The 23,414-nt window shown below is 35.0% G+C and overlaps 1 protein-coding gene across 3 annotated transcripts; it reads right to left on the bottom strand.

Annotated features, from left to right (window-relative positions):
* Positions 1-1,615: 1,615 nt before the first annotated feature.
* On the bottom strand, positions 1,616-23,182 carry ASG2 (transducin family protein / WD-40 repeat family protein). Of its 3 annotated transcripts, none has more exons than XM_086439375.1 (20): positions 22,940-23,182; positions 22,003-22,071; positions 18,720-18,797; positions 17,195-17,329; positions 16,975-17,082; positions 16,612-16,740; positions 12,540-12,655; positions 12,333-12,450; positions 11,043-11,148; positions 10,034-10,179; positions 9,755-9,922; positions 9,550-9,660; positions 9,302-9,413; positions 7,229-7,569; positions 5,711-5,801; positions 5,183-5,278; positions 5,016-5,086; positions 4,799-4,926; positions 2,660-2,770; positions 1,616-1,811 (listed from the first exon to the last, which is right to left on the bottom strand). In XM_086439375.1, the coding sequence occupies exons 1-19, from the start codon at positions 23,012-23,014 to the stop codon at positions 2,689-2,691; spliced, it is 2,280 nt and encodes a 759-aa protein (XP_086295501.1). In that variant the 5' UTR covers positions 23,015-23,182; the 3' UTR covers positions 1,616-1,811; positions 2,660-2,688. The 3 variants fall into 3 exon arrangements, with proteins under 3 accessions (XP_086295501.1, XP_086295500.1, XP_086295502.1); XM_086439374.1 differs by having other exon boundaries at positions 1,616-1,842; positions 22,940-23,181; XM_086439376.1 differs by having other exon boundaries at positions 1,616-1,842; positions 22,918-23,179.
* Between the last annotated feature and the right edge of the window lie 232 nt (positions 23,183-23,414).

Here is a 23,414-nt window from a genome sequence, read left to right as displayed (position 1 = left end):
GTATTGGTACTAAATATTTTTTTATCCAATATCATTGAATAATATAATTTTTTTTAAAATAATTTTTTTAAACTTATTTAAAAATAAATATTTTTGTGAAGGAAGAATTTGTAACCAAGTTTAAAAAGCAAGGCTTTGGGAGTGATTGTTTTAACTTTAGAGGAGTTTAGGTAAATAATAGTTGGTGTTCCACGTGGTACAAAGTGGAGGCATGGAGTTGGGAAGTCATCCAACTCCGGATGGCACAAAATGGAGGCCTTGGTTGAGTGTAGACTATCGAGAGGTCGTTAATTAACGATAGCTTAAGCATGAAACACATGAAGCTAATTTTCTTTGCAAATTATTTGTCATTTTCATTTGTACTAGAAATAAAAATCTAGAGAAACTTACTCAAAGGAGCTAGTGGAGGGACTTTTCTCTAAATAGTCCCTAAGTTTTGAAGGGTATCCTAATAATTCATTTAGCAAACTTTTGTTTTGTTACTTAATCCCTCAACCGCCATCTCTAGTTATGAAAGTCCCTAATTTTTAGATGGTATCACTGTAGTTCATTTAGTAAACTTTTGTTTTCTTAATAGTCCCTCAATCTCATCTATCGTTATAATATTTTTGAATTATCTAAACTATAATTTTTCTTATCTTCACATAATTAGGTTTTTTAAATTTGTGTTATGACAAAATTGAGTTATAAATTTTTTTATGATTATATTGTAACTTTTGATTCGAGTGCCCATTTCGCAACTATAATATATGTATTTTGAATATTTCGAGAAGATCTACCTAATATGAAAGTCGAAAGAATACAAAAAATATAGATCACATATACAATCTCAAGTTCACCAATTTTACTGTCGAGTTTCAGTTCACCATTGCTATTATCGAACTCACCACTTACACTTAAGTGTCAAGTTCACAATTTTTATTGTCAAGCTCACCATTTTTTATTATCGAGTTCAAAGATAATTAAACATAATTTAAAAGTGTTGAGTTATCGATAATTATCATTAAATTCAAAATATTAATATTATGAAATTAGATGATTCAGGTTATATAATCCCTAAATTTGATGAACTCAACTGTTTTAAGTCGTGCTTAATTACTATTGAAGTTCAACAATATTCTCGTAAAAAAAAACCCACCTAAATACACACATACACACGTATCTATTTCAATGTCTGAACTTCTCAATTTATTTAAAATTTAAAATACACACGGCCAAATTTAAATTGGACGGCTGATGAACTCCAAAATTTAATAATGGTTATAAAAAATTCTTGAGATTTTGTGCTTTGCATCCACGTCACACTGACCATGTTATCGGGTGTCACATGGACGTGCGATCCTTCAATCCATGAAACCAATCAAATATACATGGGAGCAACTACTTGTAAATCTAACCTTTAAAAAAATATATAAATAAATAATTCTTTCCAATTGCACCTTTCTCTATATATTTTGTTGAAGGTCTCGTCTCCCTTACTTCTTAAAAGTAGGAAGATATGAAAAATTCGTTCATATCCGGATCAGATTTTGAATAAAGAGCGATGAGAAATTACAGAATTTAACAAAAAGTAGGTTTTGCAAAAGATAATGGGAGGACCAAACCAACCTCAAAATCATACAAGGCTTTTTTTTATTTTAACATCACCTTCTAAAGATTCACAGAGAGTCGACAAAAGTTTAGCACAGCTATAGTTTTATGAACACCACCCAATGTGGCAATATACGGCATATTAATTTTCCACCACCACCTCTTATAATCTGAACACCTCTTCACTTAGCAATTCTGGATTCCACCATAACCCTTTGTAGCTATAAAATTAAAGAGTTCGCAAAGACAAACCTGTCAGGACGGAACGAGTAAAGAAAATTAATTAATAGGAGATTAGATTAATTGACAATGAGAGAAACTCAAAAGAGTTTTAAAACCAACGAGGATTCTGAGCTCTGACAACAATTGGTTCTTTTATGGTGTATGATAGAAAATGACTTTGCTCAGAGAATGTTTGCTAGTGTTTGATAGCACATAGGAAAATCCAAAAATTAAAAAAAAACAAAGACTTGGCTTTTAGGGTATCTATGATTGCACAGGGATAATGGACGGGAAAGTAATTTACCCTCGAAAATACTTGTCGCGATTTTCAAGCATCTGATTGCACATTTGCCAGTCAACTGCAATATTCCACCCCAGGCAGAAAATGTTTTCCCATCCCACCAACAAGGAAAATGATTTTTCGACATCTCCTAATGATATTCTCTCACAATTGCCTCCACCACCAAAACTAAAGAGCCCACTCTTATTGGCACTTTGCTAGGTGCAATCAAATGGTTTAAGTCATTTTTCCAAGGAATTAAGTTTCCCGTGACCATTTTTCCAAGGAATTCAGTTTCAAGGGAACATGTTGGAGAAATCAGTGGATGTCATGGCAAAGATTTTGTCCTTGAAAAAAAAATTCTCTTGGAGGTTATTTTGGATAAGGTTTTCCAGCAAAAGATGGGAAAATTGTTTTTAGTGAAAATGATCTTCCAATGAAAATGTGCAACCAGAACTGTTACACAAAACATGGGTAGCCTTTTTTTTTTGCTAATCAACATGGGTAGCTAACTTTTTTTCATGGGGTATACTAATTATAGATTACTTCTCCAAGTAGTGTGGTTACCTCGCCACGTAATTTTGTAACAAAGTAAATTAGCTCTGAGTACACTCAAGTGGATGTAAGGATCCTTCAGCAAACTCGTGCATCCTAAACCGCTCCAGAAGTTCCAAAGGCCTGTGGATGAGGAAGGAATCATTAAATATAATATGAGATACAAGACACAAAAGAGAACATGACAAAGTCAAAAGCATTGCAGGGTAAAACATAGGTCATAAATGCTACAAAATGACAACTAACAAGTCGACTAGGACGAGTCAAATATTTTATTTTTTATTTTTTATAAGTAGTCAAATAAAATATATTAAATTTATAAATACCTGAAAAATAGTTTTTAATATTCTAGAATATATGACAATATTTTTTGTTCACCACAAAATATATCATATATATAGCCGAATAACTTGATTGAGTTTCTAACCCGACTTGGAGCATTTTCGATGACTTGGCCAAGTAATGAGTTGACTCAATGATTTCCAAGCTGAATTGACCAGTTGGTTTAATTGAGTTTTAGGTCCAAGTCACCTCAAAATCCAGTCGAGTTGATTCGACAAGTTCTAAAACTATGACCTGAAAAGGGTATATAACCCTGAATTGTATTGACTTGCAAAGGGAAGTTATCTTTGTTCTAGGAAAAGGTGGAATCCCTAACTCATTAGTCACAATTCTAAATAACTAGTTTCATTAACAGGGCTACATTCTGAAAACACGATGAAGTTAGATTCCAGTATGCAAATACATACTTCTATGCGAGGCATTAAATATCAGTTTCGGTCTATATTCAGTCAGCTTCGCAATGTAAATATTTTACAGAATCTTACAATCAATGTGCAAATAAATATAAACTTTAATGGAAATGTTGTAGAAATGATGTAAATATTGAGAAGTTGTCATTGAAATTATAGGAAAGAATACAACTGCCATGAAACACTCTCATATTGGTGATGGGAAATCAGAACAAGACAACAAAAACAAGAATATTCTACATAAAAATAAGAATAAGGCATAAGGAATAGGCGAGTCAGTCTAGTCCTTGACTAGAGCTAGTGAAAGTCGGAAACATGTTCAGCTCAAGCATCTTAGGGAAATCAATCTTGTCACTGGTGAAGGTATATATATATATATACATTAAAACATTTGATTAAATAAACAAACTATTAAGTAATAAATTAGTACATTTTAATATTTTAATTTTTAAAGACTTATTAGATCAAATGGGACGAGCTTCTATGTAAGTACTATAGATAACAAGAGTGTTCCATTGTCAACAGTTACGTAATTAAGATCATGGTTCAAAGTTTCGTTAAACATTGATCTCAAAATATTGAATGTTTCGGTCATGACCATCTCAGTTATTCTCCTCACCGAAACACTGTCTCAAAAAGAGATTTTAAACCTTGATTTGGGTAGATAGCTCCCTGATTCCACATGTTGTGTTGTTCTTCCCTGACATGTCATCTATGTTTCTCTACCGTGGGATATAAAATTGCATGTGACTGATGCATCCAAGTCAAATTAAAAGAAAATTATTATCAGACAACAATAAAACCAGATATGCTTTATGAACATGAATATTACAATTAGGAAAATGCCCAAGGCTTGTGCTTAACAAAGCTGAGTGCTTTACATAACCATGTGACGCATACTTTGCAATTAAACAAATAAATAAATAAATAACAATACCAGGAATTGAAGAAACATAAATAATATGGACAAAAGTCTGAAATCAGTAAGGCTACCAAAACCAAAACCCCAAAAAAAAAAAAAACAATACAGATGACCGAATGTTGGGCACCTTTGGATCGACAAAAACCAAATTTCACATTGTCTAGAATCTAGACTATCCAAATCTTCCAAATTGAAGCTCACTTTGGACAGGATCCCAACCATCCAATTCAAATGTTAAGATTACTTAAATAGTATGAATTTTACTTTGTGACCAATCCACATGTTGGTGCAACATTTGGACAACTGGGTTGATCACAGTGTATCCCAAGTGTTAGAAAATCCCTGTATGAACACAGAACAAAGCCTGGACTACCAAGCCAGAACATGTTTTCCTTTACAAACATCAACTTACGGATAATGATCCAACTGCAATACATAAAACGTCCATAATGAAGAAAATAATTTAAGAAGTCTTACAGAATAACTTCACGGTTGTGGCACAATTTCTGCTGATTTCTCTCCATGACACTCAACACATCGTCACTCTCTGGTCCAATAGCTCCTCCAGCTACAATGGATGGCATTTGAGCCCGTGCAGACCATATCTAAAATCAAATACTGTTAGAAACTCAACCTTCTATATCTTGGACCACTGCAATCATGAATCTGATGAGAACTTTTTTATCATACTCACCTTGACAGTGTTATCAATCCCACTGGTTGCAATGGTGCAATCGAATGGATGGCACTGTACACAGTTCACAACTAAGACAGAAAGAAAATACTTAAATAAATAAATAAAACATCTTCTATTGAATAAACTGAAAAATAAAAGGCAGCATTGGTGGAATAACATCTTACCTGCTTCATCACCAGCAAGCACTTTTATGAGTCTTCCAGTTTTCTTCTCCCAAATGAACCATCTCCCATCATCACTTCCACTTGCGACATATTCACCTAAAAATGGGCATCCACATAAGAGATTAAAACAGACAATAATGCAGCAAAAAAACAAAAAATCAAATCGGTGTATAATGTCCACCCAAGTTTGATGATTACAAATATTAAGCTAAAGCAGTCATTTCCCAACAATCCCAAGGCACTTTGGCCTTCACATCATATTTTTTTCGATCACAACTCCTACTATTGCTTGTTGTAACTCAGCTCAATATGATACAAAGAGAGAGTCTTCCAAGCACAAGATCCTTGTGTTCATGATACAAATGGGCCCAAAATCTTTCATATGCAAATTAAACGGCAAAAAAATCGTCGATAGATCAAAAAATTAAGAAATGATAAAAGGAAGATTTTTACAACAGCATGGAATTTAAAACTTGATGCCAATGTACAGGATGCGATAGAAGAAGATAGATCACTCTAGTTCCATACCTCTTTGGCCAAGAAAACTGGCCTGCTTTATGTCAGTCCCTACATTGCAATGGCCAACGTATCTTTGCTTCATATCAATCACAACTTCAGGCTGCAATATGAGGAAAATTGTAACTTTGATGGAAAAAAAACAAAGATAATGCTAAAACTTATTGAAGAAACAAAATAGAAGAAAAAATCAAAAGATTATCAGAAAACAAGCCAAGTATAAAACATTTTATTGCATAAATCAAGACACTTAAAAAACAAAAGGGAAAAAGATCAGGCAAGTAAGCTAAATGTGGAACACAATTTATTGCAGACCTCAGACATATTTTGTGTTAACTTCAAAATATCTAGAAAATAGCTAATAAAAACCAACCACAAAAGTTACAATATATTCACAGGCTTACAGCTAAAATAATAACGGGGGAAAAAATATCACAATTCATGAATCATGATAAATATCAAGTTGATGAAGCCATTTGCTTCATTGGAAGTTCACACATGTAAGATTGATAGTCTCTCTCCTTGAAGCAGCATCCACGTAGGACACATGCGAGAGACACAGACATGGAGATAGATAGTTTTTGGCCACGTTTGTATATCCATTTATATTTCTGTGTTTTTTCTTGCAATGTTTGAACAGGTAAGCTCAAATGTTGGGTCCCATGTGTGATTTACATAATCAAAAAACATGAGGAAAGGAAATCTCCCTCTCATTCCCCTCCAGTTCTCTCACTCGCCTCTCCCACCCAATTCCAGTTTGATCTAAAGAGAGAACAACAACAAATGTATGGATTGATTTAAAGAGATGTTCCACCTATAGATAAAACTGTATGGATTGAAGAAAAAAAAAATAGAATTGAGAAGAAGTGAAATAGAGAAGATAACTTTGGATATATCCGTCACTATCATGGCAGCAGACAGTTTTGAGCTTACTAATTAAAAGTAAAATGCTTCTCCTCGAATTGGAAATCCCTCATAGCCTAAGTGTGTATGTTTAGTTTGGAACTTTTTTTCTTTTTTTTTAACTGAGAAGTTATGAATTGGACAGTTAAGAATGTTGTAGGGATTTTTTTCTTGAAGGATGCTGTAGAAGAATACTATATGAGCAGAGACATGAGAGTAGTAGGCAGCTTTTTCAGAACAAACAAGCTTCCAAGAAAATTCCAGGTTAGTGAACCCTTTCATCGCAGCCAAACAAGGACACATACATTTATCCACGTCATCGTTTCATGTGCTTTTCAGTATACTAACGCGAAACTGGATAAAGTTCACCAATTAAAAATCAAAACTGGATACTGTTGTCCTCATCTTAAATGACCTAAAATTCACATAATAAATGCATCTTTCAATATCATATGCAACAATAGGCATGTTTTGGGTAAATCGAATTCTCCAAGGTTCCATGTCTGACACTTTTAAGGAGCCACACACACATAAACAAAATATTAGGTGTAACTGCAAAACAGGATTGCTCACTAATATCAAGCCAAGAGTGGAGTTCTGATGAGTACAAACAATACAAATCCCTACCTGATAATTTGTTGTATTATCACTTTGAGATGATGACGGAGATTCATATGAACCATTTAGAAAACTATTTTCTCGTCTTGAGCAACCGCTTCGACGAAATCTTAAATTTAAATTTCCAAGAAGAATGCCCGATTCATTATCATGCCCTTCAACACCTGATATTGATGTTTGAAAATCCACTTCATCTTCATAGTCAGAATCTTCTCTTTCAAATCTTGGATCATCTTGTGATGCATCCTTGTTCATCTCGGACCGGTGTAATATGTCACTCAATGACCGTAACCTTCCAGTTCGAGCTCTAGACTTAGATGCTTTATCCTTGTTACTTTTTTCAGCTTCAGCTATCAAAGCAAGAGACGGGAATGCAGTTAATGGATACAAGGTATACACTTCAAAAGAAGTATTTTGAATATTAAATCATTAGATGTTCAAGGTATACAATAAAATGCTTGCAAATAAAGATCATCTTTTCAAAATAACATAGAAAATTTTGAATAAGTGATAGTACAAGGAAGCATCCACAATACATATCGAAAAGATGCATATGTAGCCACCAGCCTAAGTAACCAAGTTATTCAATCCTGATTACGAATAAAAAACAACAATAGTTATCAAGTGCAAACAATCGGAAATAGAAAACATGTGTTTGGTAAACACAACTAATAAACTTCAAATAAACACATAAACAATTGAACTCTTCCACCAAGATCTATTTTTCTAAGAAAACCTCTTCAAGAACATTAAATAAGAGAAGAAAGTTTCACCCCCCAAATATTTTTTTCAACTTACAGTAAAATGAGTTCCAACATGTTTTTTTTTTCTTTCTCATTTTGATAGGTGAGTAAAGATGAACTAATAAGAACAAATAATCTTCGATGCACTAAGGGAAAGAAAAAAAAAATAGGGCCATGAGGAAGATTCTCATTTGCAATACAAAAACTAAACAACTAGGCCAAGACTGTCATAGTCCATATACATATCTTTCCATCTAAAACCAAAATTTTCAAAGCATTGTCCCTTGAACTACTCCAAAATCAAAGACATAGAAGTACATTATTTTAAGTTCCATTATGATTAACTGGGTCCTCCCCATTATCCTCAGATACAGCTATCCATCTCTTTCCAACTCATCTAGAACATTGCAAATGGTAGCAGTTTCCAAAGAATACAACCCCAATAATTGAATGAATATTAAGTAGCTTGGGCATTTGCCTTTCCCTTTTCTTTGATTGGTAATCTTGACCACCTGAGTTGTCATCTGCTTTTAACTTTTTTTAACTGATATTGAACCTCTGACTACCATCCTTGAAAAATCTCAAGCCCATTTGACATAATTCAACAAACGACGAAAGAATAGACAAACTTTACACACCTCATTATGAAATTTCAGTGTAGAAGCAAGTAATCTATCATACCACTACTTGACTTGCCCAATGAGCCCACATTGGGAACATCCTACTTATCAAATGATCAGCTGAAAAAAATCTTATTATGACTCGCTACCCATACAAAGAGGGATGTCATTACTTAATGACAATTCATAAAGGGATGCCATTACTTAATGAGAATTCATATAACAGTATGTGACAATATCGCCCAACAAATCTGACATGCCATAAAAAAGGGAAATCATCACATAATGACAACTCAACAAGCCATGCGACCTCCCAAAACCTCACCCTACAACCGCTCGACTTGATCTCAAACAAATCTCTTTAATGAATTTTAGAAGTATTTTGAAGAACGCTTCCCATACACCAGCCCATAAGAGGATTCTATAAAGTTAGTATCCACCCTAGAATCTGCTTCTATTAAGGTGTTGTGCATAAAATGTTGTCTTTTTACCTACCTATTTCTTTCCCTATTTTTGTTCAAAAACATTTCCGAACTAAATATAACTAAATACAACTTCTTGAAGATGCCGTGTCAGAAACCTAGTACTTGTGACGGTCACAGACTAGTGTCCATTTCCTTGTTATATCGTCCAAGACACAAACAATCAAGGATTTCGAATATATTGAATTAAAGTTGCCAAAAGAATTAAGAGCACGGAAACACTATAATGTAAGAAACCTGCTGCAAGATGCTCCTTTATACTCTCCACCTTCTCTGCAGCCTCAGAATTTGATGGAGCCAAACACTGTGCCATCACAGCAAATTCCAGAGCTTCTTTATGTTTACCTAACTGCACATCAACAATTGGCAGCAAAAGATGAAAATAAGAGGAATAGAACGCAAAGAGATATGACCTTAAACAGTGGAACACATTGTTAGCCAATTCGAAAACATAGACATAAATCTCAACAACCCGGTATAATTACCTGCAAAAGAGCTTCAGACATGTAGTAATATGCCCTAAACGAAGAAGCATTGATACTTCGAGCCTTGTTGCAATCTCTAATAGCCATATGAACATCATTTTTCCACTTCCGCTGCAAAAAAAGAAAATTTGATTTATTACCTTTATGGTACTGAATGTCATACAAAGAGTTCATATACTTCTCTAAGTAAGCTTTCTCAAAGAACCTTGAGCAACAATGCTGCACGAGTACACAAGCATTCATGTGTCAGCTCATCCCCAATTTTAGGTCCATTTCCATCAAGTATTTCATTGCATAATTCAATTCCATATAGATATTTTGTTCCCTCCAAGGACTTTTCTGCAGCTTGGGCCAATTCCTTGCACTTTTTAAGCTGTAACCATAAACGATTAAATTAGCTAGATCAAATTAAATGAAGATAGTCAACAGTCAGAGAATTGCAAGTAGGCCAGAAATCATCAGAAAGGTAGTAAAAAATGCTCACCTTGGTAGAAAATTTTCTTTGTCTGGGATAATCATTTAGCAAGACCAGTGGTGGCCGTGGTTGTACTTCTGTTTTATTCAGTATAGGATCAAGACATATTTGCTTTGAAACATCTTCCGCATTATATTTCATAGAACACTCATCACCTGTAAATTATTAAATCAGCATAGACAGAAAAAAATCATTTTAATTAAATATTACAACCTAATTAAATATCATATACATTTAGGGTATATTAAAGATTCAATAGTTCATCAATGTAAATGGTTACGCACACATAGGTTCACCTATGTACAATCTGACCTCACTAGATTCAGGTTCCGAAACATTGTAACGCTGCCTTTGAGTACAGAATACAGAAATCTTCATCCTTTCCAAGAAGATGTGTTAGTTCTCTTTTTATTTATTTCTATGACTCTAGACTGTGGGCCCACTGCTTATGTAATGCGTAGGTGAGCCCCACACCCTTTTTTTAATACAAATCATGCCTTGTACCCTTCAATGGCAGTGTTCATATAGAATGCCCATTCTAGCTAATAATATTGCTTAAAGATTTAGTGCAATGTTGACCACCTTTCAATGGCAGTGTTCATATTTTTACCAATAAAATCCAGTATTGATTAGCAAGAAAAAAGGAAATACATCAATTGATCACATTCATATCAAGCATCAACATAGCACATATTAAGGCCACTACTCATATAATTCTCATTTTGATTTTAAGCCTTTACAAATACTTAGCAACTTCGTGGACCACTAGAGATAATTTAGGAAAATATTAATTTAATATGCTATTATATCTTACAATCCCCCAAAACACAGTAGAAATACTTTAAACTCATAAAAATAATTTGAAAGGTACCCATTCTTTCAAGTTGATTATGTAAAAAAGAGGCGCCCATTCTTTCAAGAAGAGAGGATAGGAATGAAATTGAAAAGCACAATAAAATCATCTCCATTGACATGGTAGAATGCATTGGAAGTTTTAGATCTCAAGGTCATAAAATACCACGATTCACGTCCATAAGGTAAACATGCTCTCCGCTATAACTAAGTAGAACCTCTTCCCCATTTGGACTAAAAGTGACATGAGTTAGGTGCAAGTTTGATTGTCCCTGTTGAAAAAAAAATTCATTAAGTAGTGACCACTTTTCTTACAATATGCATTATAAATATAAAAACAAGTTCTATTTGCATATCCAAGGAACAATATCAGAAAATATTTAACAAACCATTAACAGATGTTTTCCTGTAGTTACAAAAAGATTCTAAGTTGTTACACTGTTTCTTCTATTTTCTTGATAAGCAAATTTTCATTCAAAAGATAGCGAGGTCGGCTGATGACCAACCAAGTGAAAACTAATACAAGAGGTTAGTCAGTTCCAAACTCAAAAATGTGGAAAAGAAGCATTGTGGTTTTAGAGAGAACCCTTTAAGTTTTATATCCAGAATAGTATTAAAAAAAAGGACTGCACCTAGGGAGACTTCAAATATACCCTACTTCTCTACAAACAAGATAACTAGTACAAATAACATCAAATACCAACTAATATCATCCATTATAGAACCCGTGAGTAGGTTTTATTTGGGGTATATTTTACCATTCAATTGTGTAAGACAGAAGAAAAACTTATCCTCTCCTAAAGAATCAAAAGGTATAAACTAAAATTTCCCAATCAACTGCAAAAGAAATAAGCAAAAACCATAACTTCCAGTACAGGACAAGAGCATTAGGCTTCACTAAGTGCAAAGATGTGTGATAAAGGTAAAATAAAGCTGAAATTTCAGGCATCCCCATGGGTTATAAAGAATCCCCTCTAAATATGAGTGATAGAATGTAACTCTGCATATGTGATTGGTTAGGCTTCAAGAAAAGAAAGTGGCATATCAGAGAAGAGATGCATCATGGTGCTGTCCGTGAAAAACTCATTTTCATTTGTACTGATTATTGTAGATCTTTCAATATAATTCTTTGACCTGTTAGCCCTTAACTTTTGTAGGACTTTTGTTTTTACACTCATATTCTCTCCCCCAGTTGTCTTAAGAAAGTTTTCCTTGTTATTGACACAAAAATAAAAATTGTGAAAACTACGAATGCTCAAAATAATAAGCACCATAACATACAGTCACTGCTACTTGTGATGCCTACTGAAACAGGCAAATGAACAATATAAGAACCAATCGAAATGGATTACAGTAACTCTAATATTGCATATAGAACAAAAAAGGTTGATGACAGTAAGCCCAAGCTTAATTGAATACAATGCTTCAGCTTTAAATAATTAAGCTCAGAACTAACGTAATCAGAAAGATGCATTGGACAGAAATAATTAACACAAGGAGGTGGCTTCTTCTGCTGCTGACAAGAACTCAGTGGTGGAAGCATCCTTCTATCATATAAACGAGCAAAAGCATCACTGCCAAATTCAGATTACATGTAGATATGTTAATTCAAGGAAAGGGAAGAAATGGTTCAAGTTTATGAACAGCATCAACAGAAAAATACCTGCCACCAACAAGTAGTAGATGAGGTCGAGTAGTACTGATGTCACAAGATTTTAAGAGAAGACATTGCTTAGGAGGATCAGATAGTGCCTTCTTTGATCCAGACCGCAAATCAAGCTGCCATTACAAACTAAATCAATGGACTCACAATATTAACTACCTATTGAAAAGAAAGGAAACAACCGATAACCTTAAGAATGTCTAGATAACATAGGACAGAATCTACACCCAAACATCTAAATCATTATGGAAAAACATCATCAATAATTTGAAAGGATAAGACAATTTGGACACAAAATAAAATTACAAGAACAACCCTTCCGCTACATGGAATTAAGACGAGGGATCAACCACAAAGCATGAGAAAAATCATGTCACTCTAGCAAGCCCACTACTTCATTTGGACTTCCTTATTTGTCTCCTTTGTTGATGATTGTACCGAGGTTACACGGGTATATCTTAGGAAATCAAAGGATGAGGTATAATCCATTTTTAGAATTTTTCGTAAAATGGTCAATACCTAATTTGATAAAACGATTAAAGTTCTTCATTCCGACAATGAGGAGAGTATATTTATTTTGGTATACTAATCACAAAAAAAAAAAAAAAAATTGAGCGTCAATGCACATGTGCAGATACCTCACAACAAAACAGTGTAGCTGAAAGAAAAAAGCATCACCTTCTGCAAGTGGCGCATACACTTTTGTTTGAGGGGAGTATATTTATTTTGGTATTACTTCCTGGAGCACGGGATTGAGCATCAACATGCGTGCAGATACACCACAAAAAAATAGTGTAGTTGAAAGAAAAAATCATCACCTTCTTGAAGCGGCAAGTGCACTTTTGTTTGAGATGAATGTTCCCAAGACTCTTTGGTCTGAAGTTGTCCTTACCATGGTTCAAAATATCTGAATGTATAAACCGATACATATCGGTATCAATGAGACAGATACAAAACATTGACAATATTTTGGGGATAAATCGGATTGTATCAAAATGTATAGATTGATACAGTATCGGCTTTTTACTTGATCGAAACATTCCTCCCAATACGACATTTTAAATCTTGGTCCTTCCTCATATCTCGTCAATCGAGCGTCGCCTAGAGTTTTGAATTTCAAATCACCAATCGATCTTGTGTCTAGATTGTCCATCCTTCCATACTCCTTCCCAAGGTCTTTGGTTGTGTTTGTTATGTCCATGTCTTGCACCGTACTGAACTAGAATCTGAGGCCATTAATGTGTCTTCATTGGATATCCCTCATCACAAAAGATCCACAAACATTATCATCCTCAGCCCAGAAAGGAATTTTAATCTATGGACATCACTTTCTTTGAGTATATTTCTTTCCTTGCTTCTCATGGGACATCTCTTGAAGGGGAGAGTATTGGTGAAGAGATCTCCTCATTCCTTCTTCTTGTTCTTGTCGATACCACCGTCCTACAATACAACTACTTTTACTGGTGACTGGCACTATTGGACCACAAGAAGGAAAAGGATTGCAAGTTCATATGAGGAGAACGTCTCAATTCATGACCAATCAAGCATTGGTGTCTTCTCTATCAAACTTAGGTGAATGAGTCATATGTTCTTCCTTCTTATATTGAGCCTATGATTGATTATTCTCATTTGCATATTATTCTTTGTAAGGGGAAGAGGACTTCTTCCCAACACCCTATTTCTAACTTTTTCCTATCATTTCATGTCTCTAATCTATCAGTCCATAGTGGCCTCTATCTCTTTTGCTTCTTTGACTGCTAGTGTATCAGATGTTCTTTCTCAACTCAAGTGGAAGGAAGCGACGTGTGAGGGAGCTAGACGACTTACCTAAAGTAAGGGTATATACAGCGAAGCATAGGGCAAATGAATCAATTGAAAGGTATAAGGGTAGGCTAGTGGCTAAGGGCCACACTCAAACCTATGTGATTGACTACCAAGAAATATTTGCATCAGTCGCTAAGAGCAATTTTGTGAGGATAAATTTATCTCTAGCTTCCAATGTCTCCAGGCCACTTTATTAACTTGATGGCAAGAACACATTTTTGCATGGTAACTTGAAGGAAGAGGTATATATATGAAGACCCCACCTTGTTTGCAATTCCTTGGTGGAAAGGAAAAACGTTTGCAAGTTAAAAAAGGTATTATGGGTTGAAACCACCACCAAGAACTTGATTTGACAGATTTGGAATGCTTTAACGAAGGTGAAGTGTGCACAAAGCCAAGTTCACTCTTTTTGTCAAGATGACTACAAGTGGGATAGTAACTCTCATTGTGTATGTGGATGATATAGTTGTTACAAGAGATGATTACAAAAATAAAATTAAAAAATCAGCATCTCAAGGAGTATTTGGGAAGGGAATTTGAGTTTAAAGATCAAGGAACATTGAAATACTTTCTTGGAATTAAAATTGCTCACTCGTTCAATCTAGGAAAGGCATCTACATTTCCCGGAAAAAGTATAACTTAGATCTTCTTAAGGAAACAAGGAACCTAAGGTGCAACTCACTGACACTCCTATATATCAAAATAACAAGTTGTGCAATGATGATGGGCACAGTCTTATCAATGAGGGTGTGAAAGAATAATAACTCATAATCCCTATCCTCCCATCTATCTTCTTCTTCTTCTCTCAAAACCCTAGTTTCTTTGTTTTTCAACTTTCTTTGGGTACAAACTACAACTATTTGAAGACCCAAAACCTCCCAAAGACACGACACATTTGTGAGGAATGAATACTTTTTTCCTGTATAGCTTGTCGCCTTCAATGCCACTAGAGCTCGACATAAATGGGTGAGATGCTCATGGGATGCTAAAGATCAAAATATCATTGACCAGATTACCAATTAACAGTCTTAGTACCTCATTATGACTCGCACAAATTTCTTGGAAAGGCTGAAAAGCATTAATAACCAACTATAGAACCCACCCCTCATCTTAAAGGTCTTTTTCACTCATTGTCAAGCCTAATTCTAATCAAATGGTCATGTAGTCGAGATCAATCTTAGAAAAGATGGTAACACCGCAAAACACATCCAACTAGACTTATAGTCATGGGATAGGAAACTAGTATTTGTTTGGGGTCCAACTGATAGCTCTTCTATCATTACACATGCACCATGTTCCATCGTCCTTCAGTGTCAATAATGCAAGGGTAGTACACAAACTCATATTTCTCAAACCATTCCTTTCAACAATAATTCAAACTTGACTCTGGAGCTCATGTTACTTTGAGCTCATGCAATAATCAAGCAGATTTGATAAAACTGTGCCCAGTACCAAATTGATGTGGCATTCATAGAAAACCCTCACCAGGTGATATTCACAAAACAATGAGGCTTGCATGAATTCAAGAACTATTCTCAACTGCAAGGGCTCCAGCATGTATGCCCCATTTTACAAATTGTTGACTGCTATCACGCAAGCATTATCTTCCTCCTACTTAACTAAAAATCAACTGTGAACTTTCCAAAAAAAAAAAAATCAACTGTGAGAATCTTGTCGAGCATGGCCATCCAAAAGGGAAAAGGCCACCACACAGGACATAAAGAAACTCCAAAACAAACCACAAACACCACTCTACTAACATGATGGAAACTCAATTTAGGCAGTCTAAGAACTCAATTAGCTGTTCCATCACCCAAGCAAGCTCGAAAGATAGAGATGAGTAGGTGTATTTTTATCCTTAGGAGCCCACATTCAGGTAAGCAAATAGAATCGATACATTGGGATTGTTCTAAAAAGAGGGTTTCAAGTGAAAATTTCCCAATCCTCCCATAGCAACTAGTAACAAGAATACTGATTCGCTATCTTTAAGGGGCTTGAAAAGATCTCTGACTGATACATTGTCCTCTCGTGTACCTCCCAAAAGGAGGTACGGGAGTTAGAATAAAATTCTGGCCTCATGTGTTAATAAAAGCAAATAATTGATTGATTAGAAAAAAGTTCCAAATATATGGTTCCTAAATATTGCAAGTTATGTGTGTATCATCTTCGTAGTCTTAGATACAGTTGTATATATACATTCAAGATAGGTAAGAAGAAGAGAACTCAAAAAGCGTAGTTAAATACACACTAGAACATTGCGACATTCTTGGTGAGAAGATCCAGCTGGAGGACAAGAAGCACCCTCTCGTAAATCATGCTGCCTCAAAGTTCCATCTTCACTTGCACTCCATACTAGATGAGGGTTTCCAACTTCCACCTACAATAAAAATGGTACTTCACAAATGATGAATATGAAAGGATGCACAAATATATAAATATGGAATGAATGTTTGCAAAATCAAGTTCCTCGTATGTCAGAACAATCAAAAAAATAGCAGTAAAAAATTAGCCGGCAATTCAGTGTTTCATGTCACGAAATGAAAATTCATTGGATGATCCTCGTATTTCTTGGCAAAAACAACTTTCACTCATAAAAGGAAAGAGTGTTTACAGCTAACTTCTTCACTCTTGTTGAGTGACATTGAAACAGTGCTGATGGGGCAATAGTATTTTCTTCAGGTCCTCTCCCACTTAAGCGAGATAAATTGAATAAGCGAACCTGAAACAAATAAAAAAAACAGTAAATGAATTCTACCAGCAACACTCGATGAAATGCCAATAAACCTCACTTAGGCAAAACAAATAAATATCCATCCTTATCAGAACATTACTTCTGCATCTGCTGCACCAGATGCCACAAGCTCATCGGAAGTCTCAGGAACAAATTTTGTACAAAATATGTTCGCAGAATGCCCGGTCTCTAAACTATGCAAAAGCTTTTGGCTTGGATAACTCCAAATGTTAATCTGCAACAAATGGAAGCATTAAAGATGTTAAGGTCATGGCTTAAATTTCCGTAGCACCTCAGAATGGAATGAAACACTCAACGTTTCACGATGGTCTGGGCTAAGACGGTGTTATTTTTCACCGAACAGAGACAATGCTCGTGGTGAGATTTTAAATATAAATGATATATATGACACGGGGACATTTTCAAAACCTTTTGGTGCGGTACATAGAGAACACAATCCATATGTGAAAATAGACCTAAGGTCCCTGGTCGGAAAGGAGGAGAAATTTCACGCACAAATCAAGCACTAGGAATTTAACTAGATATAAAAAATGAGAGACACATAACTTTTGGCGTAATGTAACAAACAGAAAAAATAAAACACTGGATGAAAACAAAAGCTTGACTGAGGTTTATAATAGAGACGAGTGCCGTAAGAGGGGGCAGCAGATGGTATCACCAATCAGAAGATCATTAATAGATTATTAATTTGGTAAATAACCCACGGAGTCAACATATGGCCAGAAACCCGAGAGAAAACCAAAACAACTTCTTTTTTTGGTTCACAGGACTAATCTATACGTACAAACTGTTGCCAGCAGCAGCTGTCGAAAGTCTCTCGTGATGTGATCTTTGTGCTTTGGTACCAAGTAAAAACTTTTAGACATATTTTGGAGTTTCAATGAATTAGTTTGGTGTAGATCTAGGGTTTCAAAAGAAGAGAAGTAGAACAAGGAGAGACAGACAGACAGACAGAAAAGAGACGCATTGGGAAATTGTGTCCCACATCCCCACCACTTTCTATTTGTATTAATTGAAATGTTGATGGACCATAATGCCCTTACATGACTATAAAAAGATTAATAAGCAACATGAAAAGACATAAAAGGGTATAAAGAAGAAAGGTAAATACAATTATTTACAACATTCATGTCACTGTTCACATCACCGTTAATGGTACGGTTCACAGTTAGTTACTGTTTTCACAAAAAAAACATATGTATTGTCTCAATTCCTTTCCGAAACAAGAAGTCTTGGCTGACAGCCTGAGACAGAACAAAGCTTTGAACCACAATCATAGATGGTGTATGGGTGAAGTTCTAAAGAAAGATTAATGCAAATTCAGCTTAGCCAGTGGGACATTGCGCAACTTTCGATGTTGTATTGTTGTCACTGTGATAATTCTCATAAAGAATGTAACTTGGTTGGATTTAATTAAGTTTGCAGTTCATGATCAATTGCATTTCCCGACTTGCACAGCAATCAACTTCAAGAACAACGAATGCTTCAAAGTTTAATCATCACAATGATCAGATTGCTAAACAAAGAACTAAGAGAGGTGTTTTAACAAAAAAAAAAGGGAGGGGGGAGGTAATGACAAGACAGATAAGTTAGAAGAGCTGTACTTGTGTATCATCGGATCCAGAGATCAAGAGTGAGCCTTTTGAGTTCCAGGCCACAGCATTAACACACCCCCGATGCCCCTGTTAAAAATGCCAATGTAACTTGAGAAGATAGTGATATGAGTTTTTGAGGAAAAAAACCTACCAGAGACATGGCAACCTCAAATGCACAAAAGGTGTTCTATACATGGTGTCCGAACAATAACTACTAGTGAAAGAGCAAAAATGTTCATTTAAAAAGAATGTTGAGTCAAGGTCGGCAGCTCAGAGAAAAGCATATAACATTCACTTCACCATGAAATAAAGACTCGGGCTGCTGCCAAGTGAAAGTCATGGAAGTTTATGCCATGTTTACTAACCATGTGTTCCACACATGGAAGCTTATGATGAGAAACCACACAAATCAGGCCCGAGAAGAAGAATTTGCCACCAGTTAAACCTCCGAGTTAGTTTCCTTTGTTCTTAAATTCTCATTTTATTAAGGCAAACACTTTTTAGTAAGACATCTCATGCCATCTCGACCTACTTAATGATTTAAGAAACAAGCACACTAACCACTACACAAGAAATGTTTGTGGCATTAACATTGAATCTGAGAAGAGAAAAGCTTTCTGGCATTTAAAGGACTTGAAATTTGAGAGCATCTCCAACAATGTTCTTTAAAATAAAAACATCTTTTGTAATAAAATAAAATAAAAGTAACAAAAGTCATTTTAGCTAGTGTAAAATTTGATCAAACTATGGATAATTTTTTTCAACTACACACATTTGTCAGAATAACCTGCAATGGAGGGATATGGGAGAGGAAGATCAAACTATGGAGGAGGTGGGAACGGTGGTGGGAGAGGGAAAGGAAGGATCGAATAACAGAGGAGGTGGGAGCGGAGGCGGAAGGGGAGGCAGGAGCGGGAGTCGAATCAACACAATAGGAATCAAGATCAATCCACAAGAGATTTCTCAATTTCCGACATACTCTCTCTCTCTCTCTCTCTCTCTCTCTCTCTCTCTCTCTCTCATACATCTCCCCTTTTTATTGTGTAAATGGAGACGTGTACTCAACAACTATCAAAATCGAATGACAACAACAATTATTAAAGTGTTGCTTATGCTCTGAGGATTGGTTCAAAGCTGAGCAGAGAACTCAAAACATTCTGTTTGAAGATCTTAAGGAGGACAAGGAACAAATGGAATTGGAGAGTGAAGAATGAATATAACTAGTTTTGTACCAAAAAAAAAAATTATTAAGCAAACTATGGCCAACACTGTAAAATGCAAAATTTCATATTTACAATATTTTGCAATTACAGGTTTTTACAACTTTTTGTGGGTTGAGTGCTTGGTAATATTTCCAAAAAATACTTATAAAGTTTTGCGAGTGCTTGGTTAACGAAGAAAATGCAAAAAATTAGAAAATCTACACGAGTGAAACCTTCGTTTTTGGAACCTTAATTTACAAGAGTGGATCCACTCTGAAACCTTCATTTCCAAGAGTGGATCCAACAATGAAGCACAACAATAATGGTTTTTGGAGAATGTTGAAGATGATAGGTTTTGAGTAAGAAAAATCACAAGAGAGAAGATAGGATTTTGGGGGGATTTAAAGATGTTAGCTATTTTGGAAGAAAAATCAGAGAGGTTGAAGATGATAGGTTTTGGGAAGAAAAACCAAGGATTTCTGCCATGAGTTCAACTATTATAAATTCAATGGAAGTTCCCAAATGGGAAAAATTAATATGAGAAAAAGATTTTGGTTTGATGGGAGAGAGAGAGAGAGAGAGAGAGAGAAAGAGAATACCTGGGGGTTTGGTTTGATGGTTGAAGGAGAGAGAGAGAGAGAGAGAGGAAACCTGGGGGTTTGGTTGATGGTTGAAGGAGAGAGAGAGAGGGAGCTCCTCTCTGGTTCGCCTTTGTTGAGAGGAGATTGAAACACAAAACGTGGTGTTGTATTTTGCGGGGTTTTCCCGCAAAACTTTCCTATGTTTTTATTACTATTCTACGCCCTTTCACGATAATTTCCAATTGGGCTCACCTCATCGTATTGCTACCAAGCACTTAAAAATGGTAAAATACCATAAAACTTTACTATCCCGGTGATTTGTGGCATTTTGCAGGCATACCAAGCAGGGCCTATGTTCATTTTACTCGTATTTTTATTATTTAGGTAATGTAGTACAAATGATAAATAAATGAATAGGTGCCAACCTAGTTGGGATTTACTTATTGTGATGCAGTATCTCACCCTTAATTCAATGTATGAAATTGCTAATTATTTATCATGCAAATGTTAGATTAAAAATTATTTTATTTTTATATTTTTTATTAATTAAATAAGTTAATTATACCCAACCCAAACCCATTTAAAAGCAAAGCTCAAAGCTTGCAATATGGTCGGTCACGAAGTTTTGTTTTTTTTTTTTTTTTTCAATCGAGCCAGTTAATACTATTCAACCAACCCAATTTACACCCCTAGTCATAAGCTTTCTCCATATCAATTTTGCAAACACTACAAAAGCAACCCAACCAGATCACGAATTTGACAAAATTATTGACTATCAAAACCTTATCCAACATCAGCACCTCTAACAAGGGCCAATTACTCAGGTGCAATGATAGAAAAAAGACACACTTGAATTCTCAAAGCATCTTAGTGATAATCTTGTAAATGCTACCAACCAAAACTAATGGTTCAATAAACCTATCAAAAAAATGGAAGATAATCTGAAATGTCCTCTACCCCTTTTTGGGATAAAATAACTAATTTGTTGATGCACAAGTAGGCTTCACCTTGAAAATCTTTCACCATTTCCATAAAATCATCACTAGCATCCCAACAAGGTGTGAGGAAAATCATATAGAACCCATCCGACCCTAGCGCTCTTCCCCCACTTCTCATCTCTCCGTGGAATTTGTTTCCTCTTCTTACCAGCGCTTCATAGATAAGCATTTGAATTGAGAATGCTTTTTTCAGTTTAAGGTCCCACCAACCCTTTTGAACTAGGTTCAAGCACAAAAACTGAAGATGTAATAAGGCAATGATGATAATAAAAAAGCTACAAACACTACAACAATTTCCATGATCAATGAAAATATTAAGTTTAGTGAGAAGCATTTGAAAACATATACCAGTATTTTGCGAGAAGCATTTGGGAAAACAGGGTCTAACCACAAACTTAGAAAACTGAAGCGAAGTACTAAAGATGAAGCAAAACAATAATGACAATAGATGTGTTTATCATACTAAGAATAATTCGTGAATGCAAACATTAAATTTTAATGTCACACAAACCTCCAGTTCTTTTTCAAGGGAGAGTCTTCGTATCAAGGAAGAGTGCATTTGCAACCTCCGATTGACATCCTGACCAAACATTAAAAAAAAAAAAAATTAAGTCTTACAAAGTCTAAGAAATGTAAGACATTATCTTTTAGCCATATTGAAGCATCTAAGTTAAGAAAACAATCAGTAACTTTATTAACTGTTAGTGATATAATGAAGTCTCGTTAAGCAAACATTCAAAAGGATAATGGTTCAATTAACTGGATTTAAGTAATTTTGTATATGTTTGAACTCTAGAGCACCAACAAATGAATGTAATTTAAATAGATGAAGTAGCTATAGTTTATTGTGTTGCCAAAACATCCCCAATTAGACAGATTATGACAATTAGGAATGTCTAATTCCAAACAGAAGATCTTAATCAAAGAACCTCTTGGATGAGACTTCATCGAGCTTTTACAATTTCATCTCAAAATTCAGCTATGGTAAGCCACACCCAAGCATTTAATCTCGTTTCTTAGGATTGTTTACATCTTTCAAATCCAAAGCTACTATCTAAAAATTGTAGGGTTTTCTATTACACTCCAATTCTCTTAAAATCTTCCACTCAAAAAAAAGCAAAAAAACAAAAAATTTCAAAATTCTCAAATCCAAGTAACATAGAATCTAGAATCCAAATTACTCCTTTATATTAGGTTTTCCTATTACACTCCAATTATCCTAAAATCTTCCACCCAAAGAACAAAAGAATCAACATTTTCACATCCAAGAAAAATAGAATCCAAATCACTCCACATTCAAGAACAGTACTTAAGTTAAATCCAAAATAATCAAATCCACCACATCACCTAAAACCTCTTTGGTGATAAAAAGAATAGGCCTAAAAGGAACAATTTAAGAGTTAAATCGAAGGTAGAGTTTCTGTACAAGAGTTCGAATTAAAAATTACATAGCGTGAGTCGATGTTTCTACTCTCCAACAAATCTGTGATGTTTCCATCTGAGAATTTCATCGTGGCGGTCATCGCAGAAGCTCGAAGAATCTAAGAACCCTAAAAATTATAAAAATAAAAAGTCTCAATTTGGGGGAAATCTCTGTGATCAGCTTTAGCAGAGTCGGTTTAACTGAGAGACACATGTCCTCTCTGTACTTCTATCTCTGAAATGGGGCCCTTTATATACGAAGACATCTCTCTCTCTCTCTCTTAGCTTTCTAATATCAAATTATTTCCACACTTCTCTATAAACATCCTAAATTACAAATTGGGATTCGGTATTTGCACGGTTGGCATGGTGTATGAACATATGTAAGTCCACTTCTATTCCATGAGTCCACGGATCCCAGCCCAAATAATATTTGTCTAATTTTAAAAACTAATTAAAATTTTATTGATTTTTTATCAAAATTACCCTAATTATATTAGG

The sequence above is a fragment of the Akebia trifoliata genome, chromosome 4 (genome assembly GCF_017979445.1).
Source record: "Akebia trifoliata isolate Shusen 1 chromosome 4, ASM1797944v1, whole genome shotgun sequence".
Taxonomy (NCBI): Eukaryota; Viridiplantae; Streptophyta; class Magnoliopsida; order Ranunculales; family Lardizabalaceae; genus Akebia; species Akebia trifoliata.
This window is presented reverse-complemented; position numbering and strand designations above follow the sequence as displayed.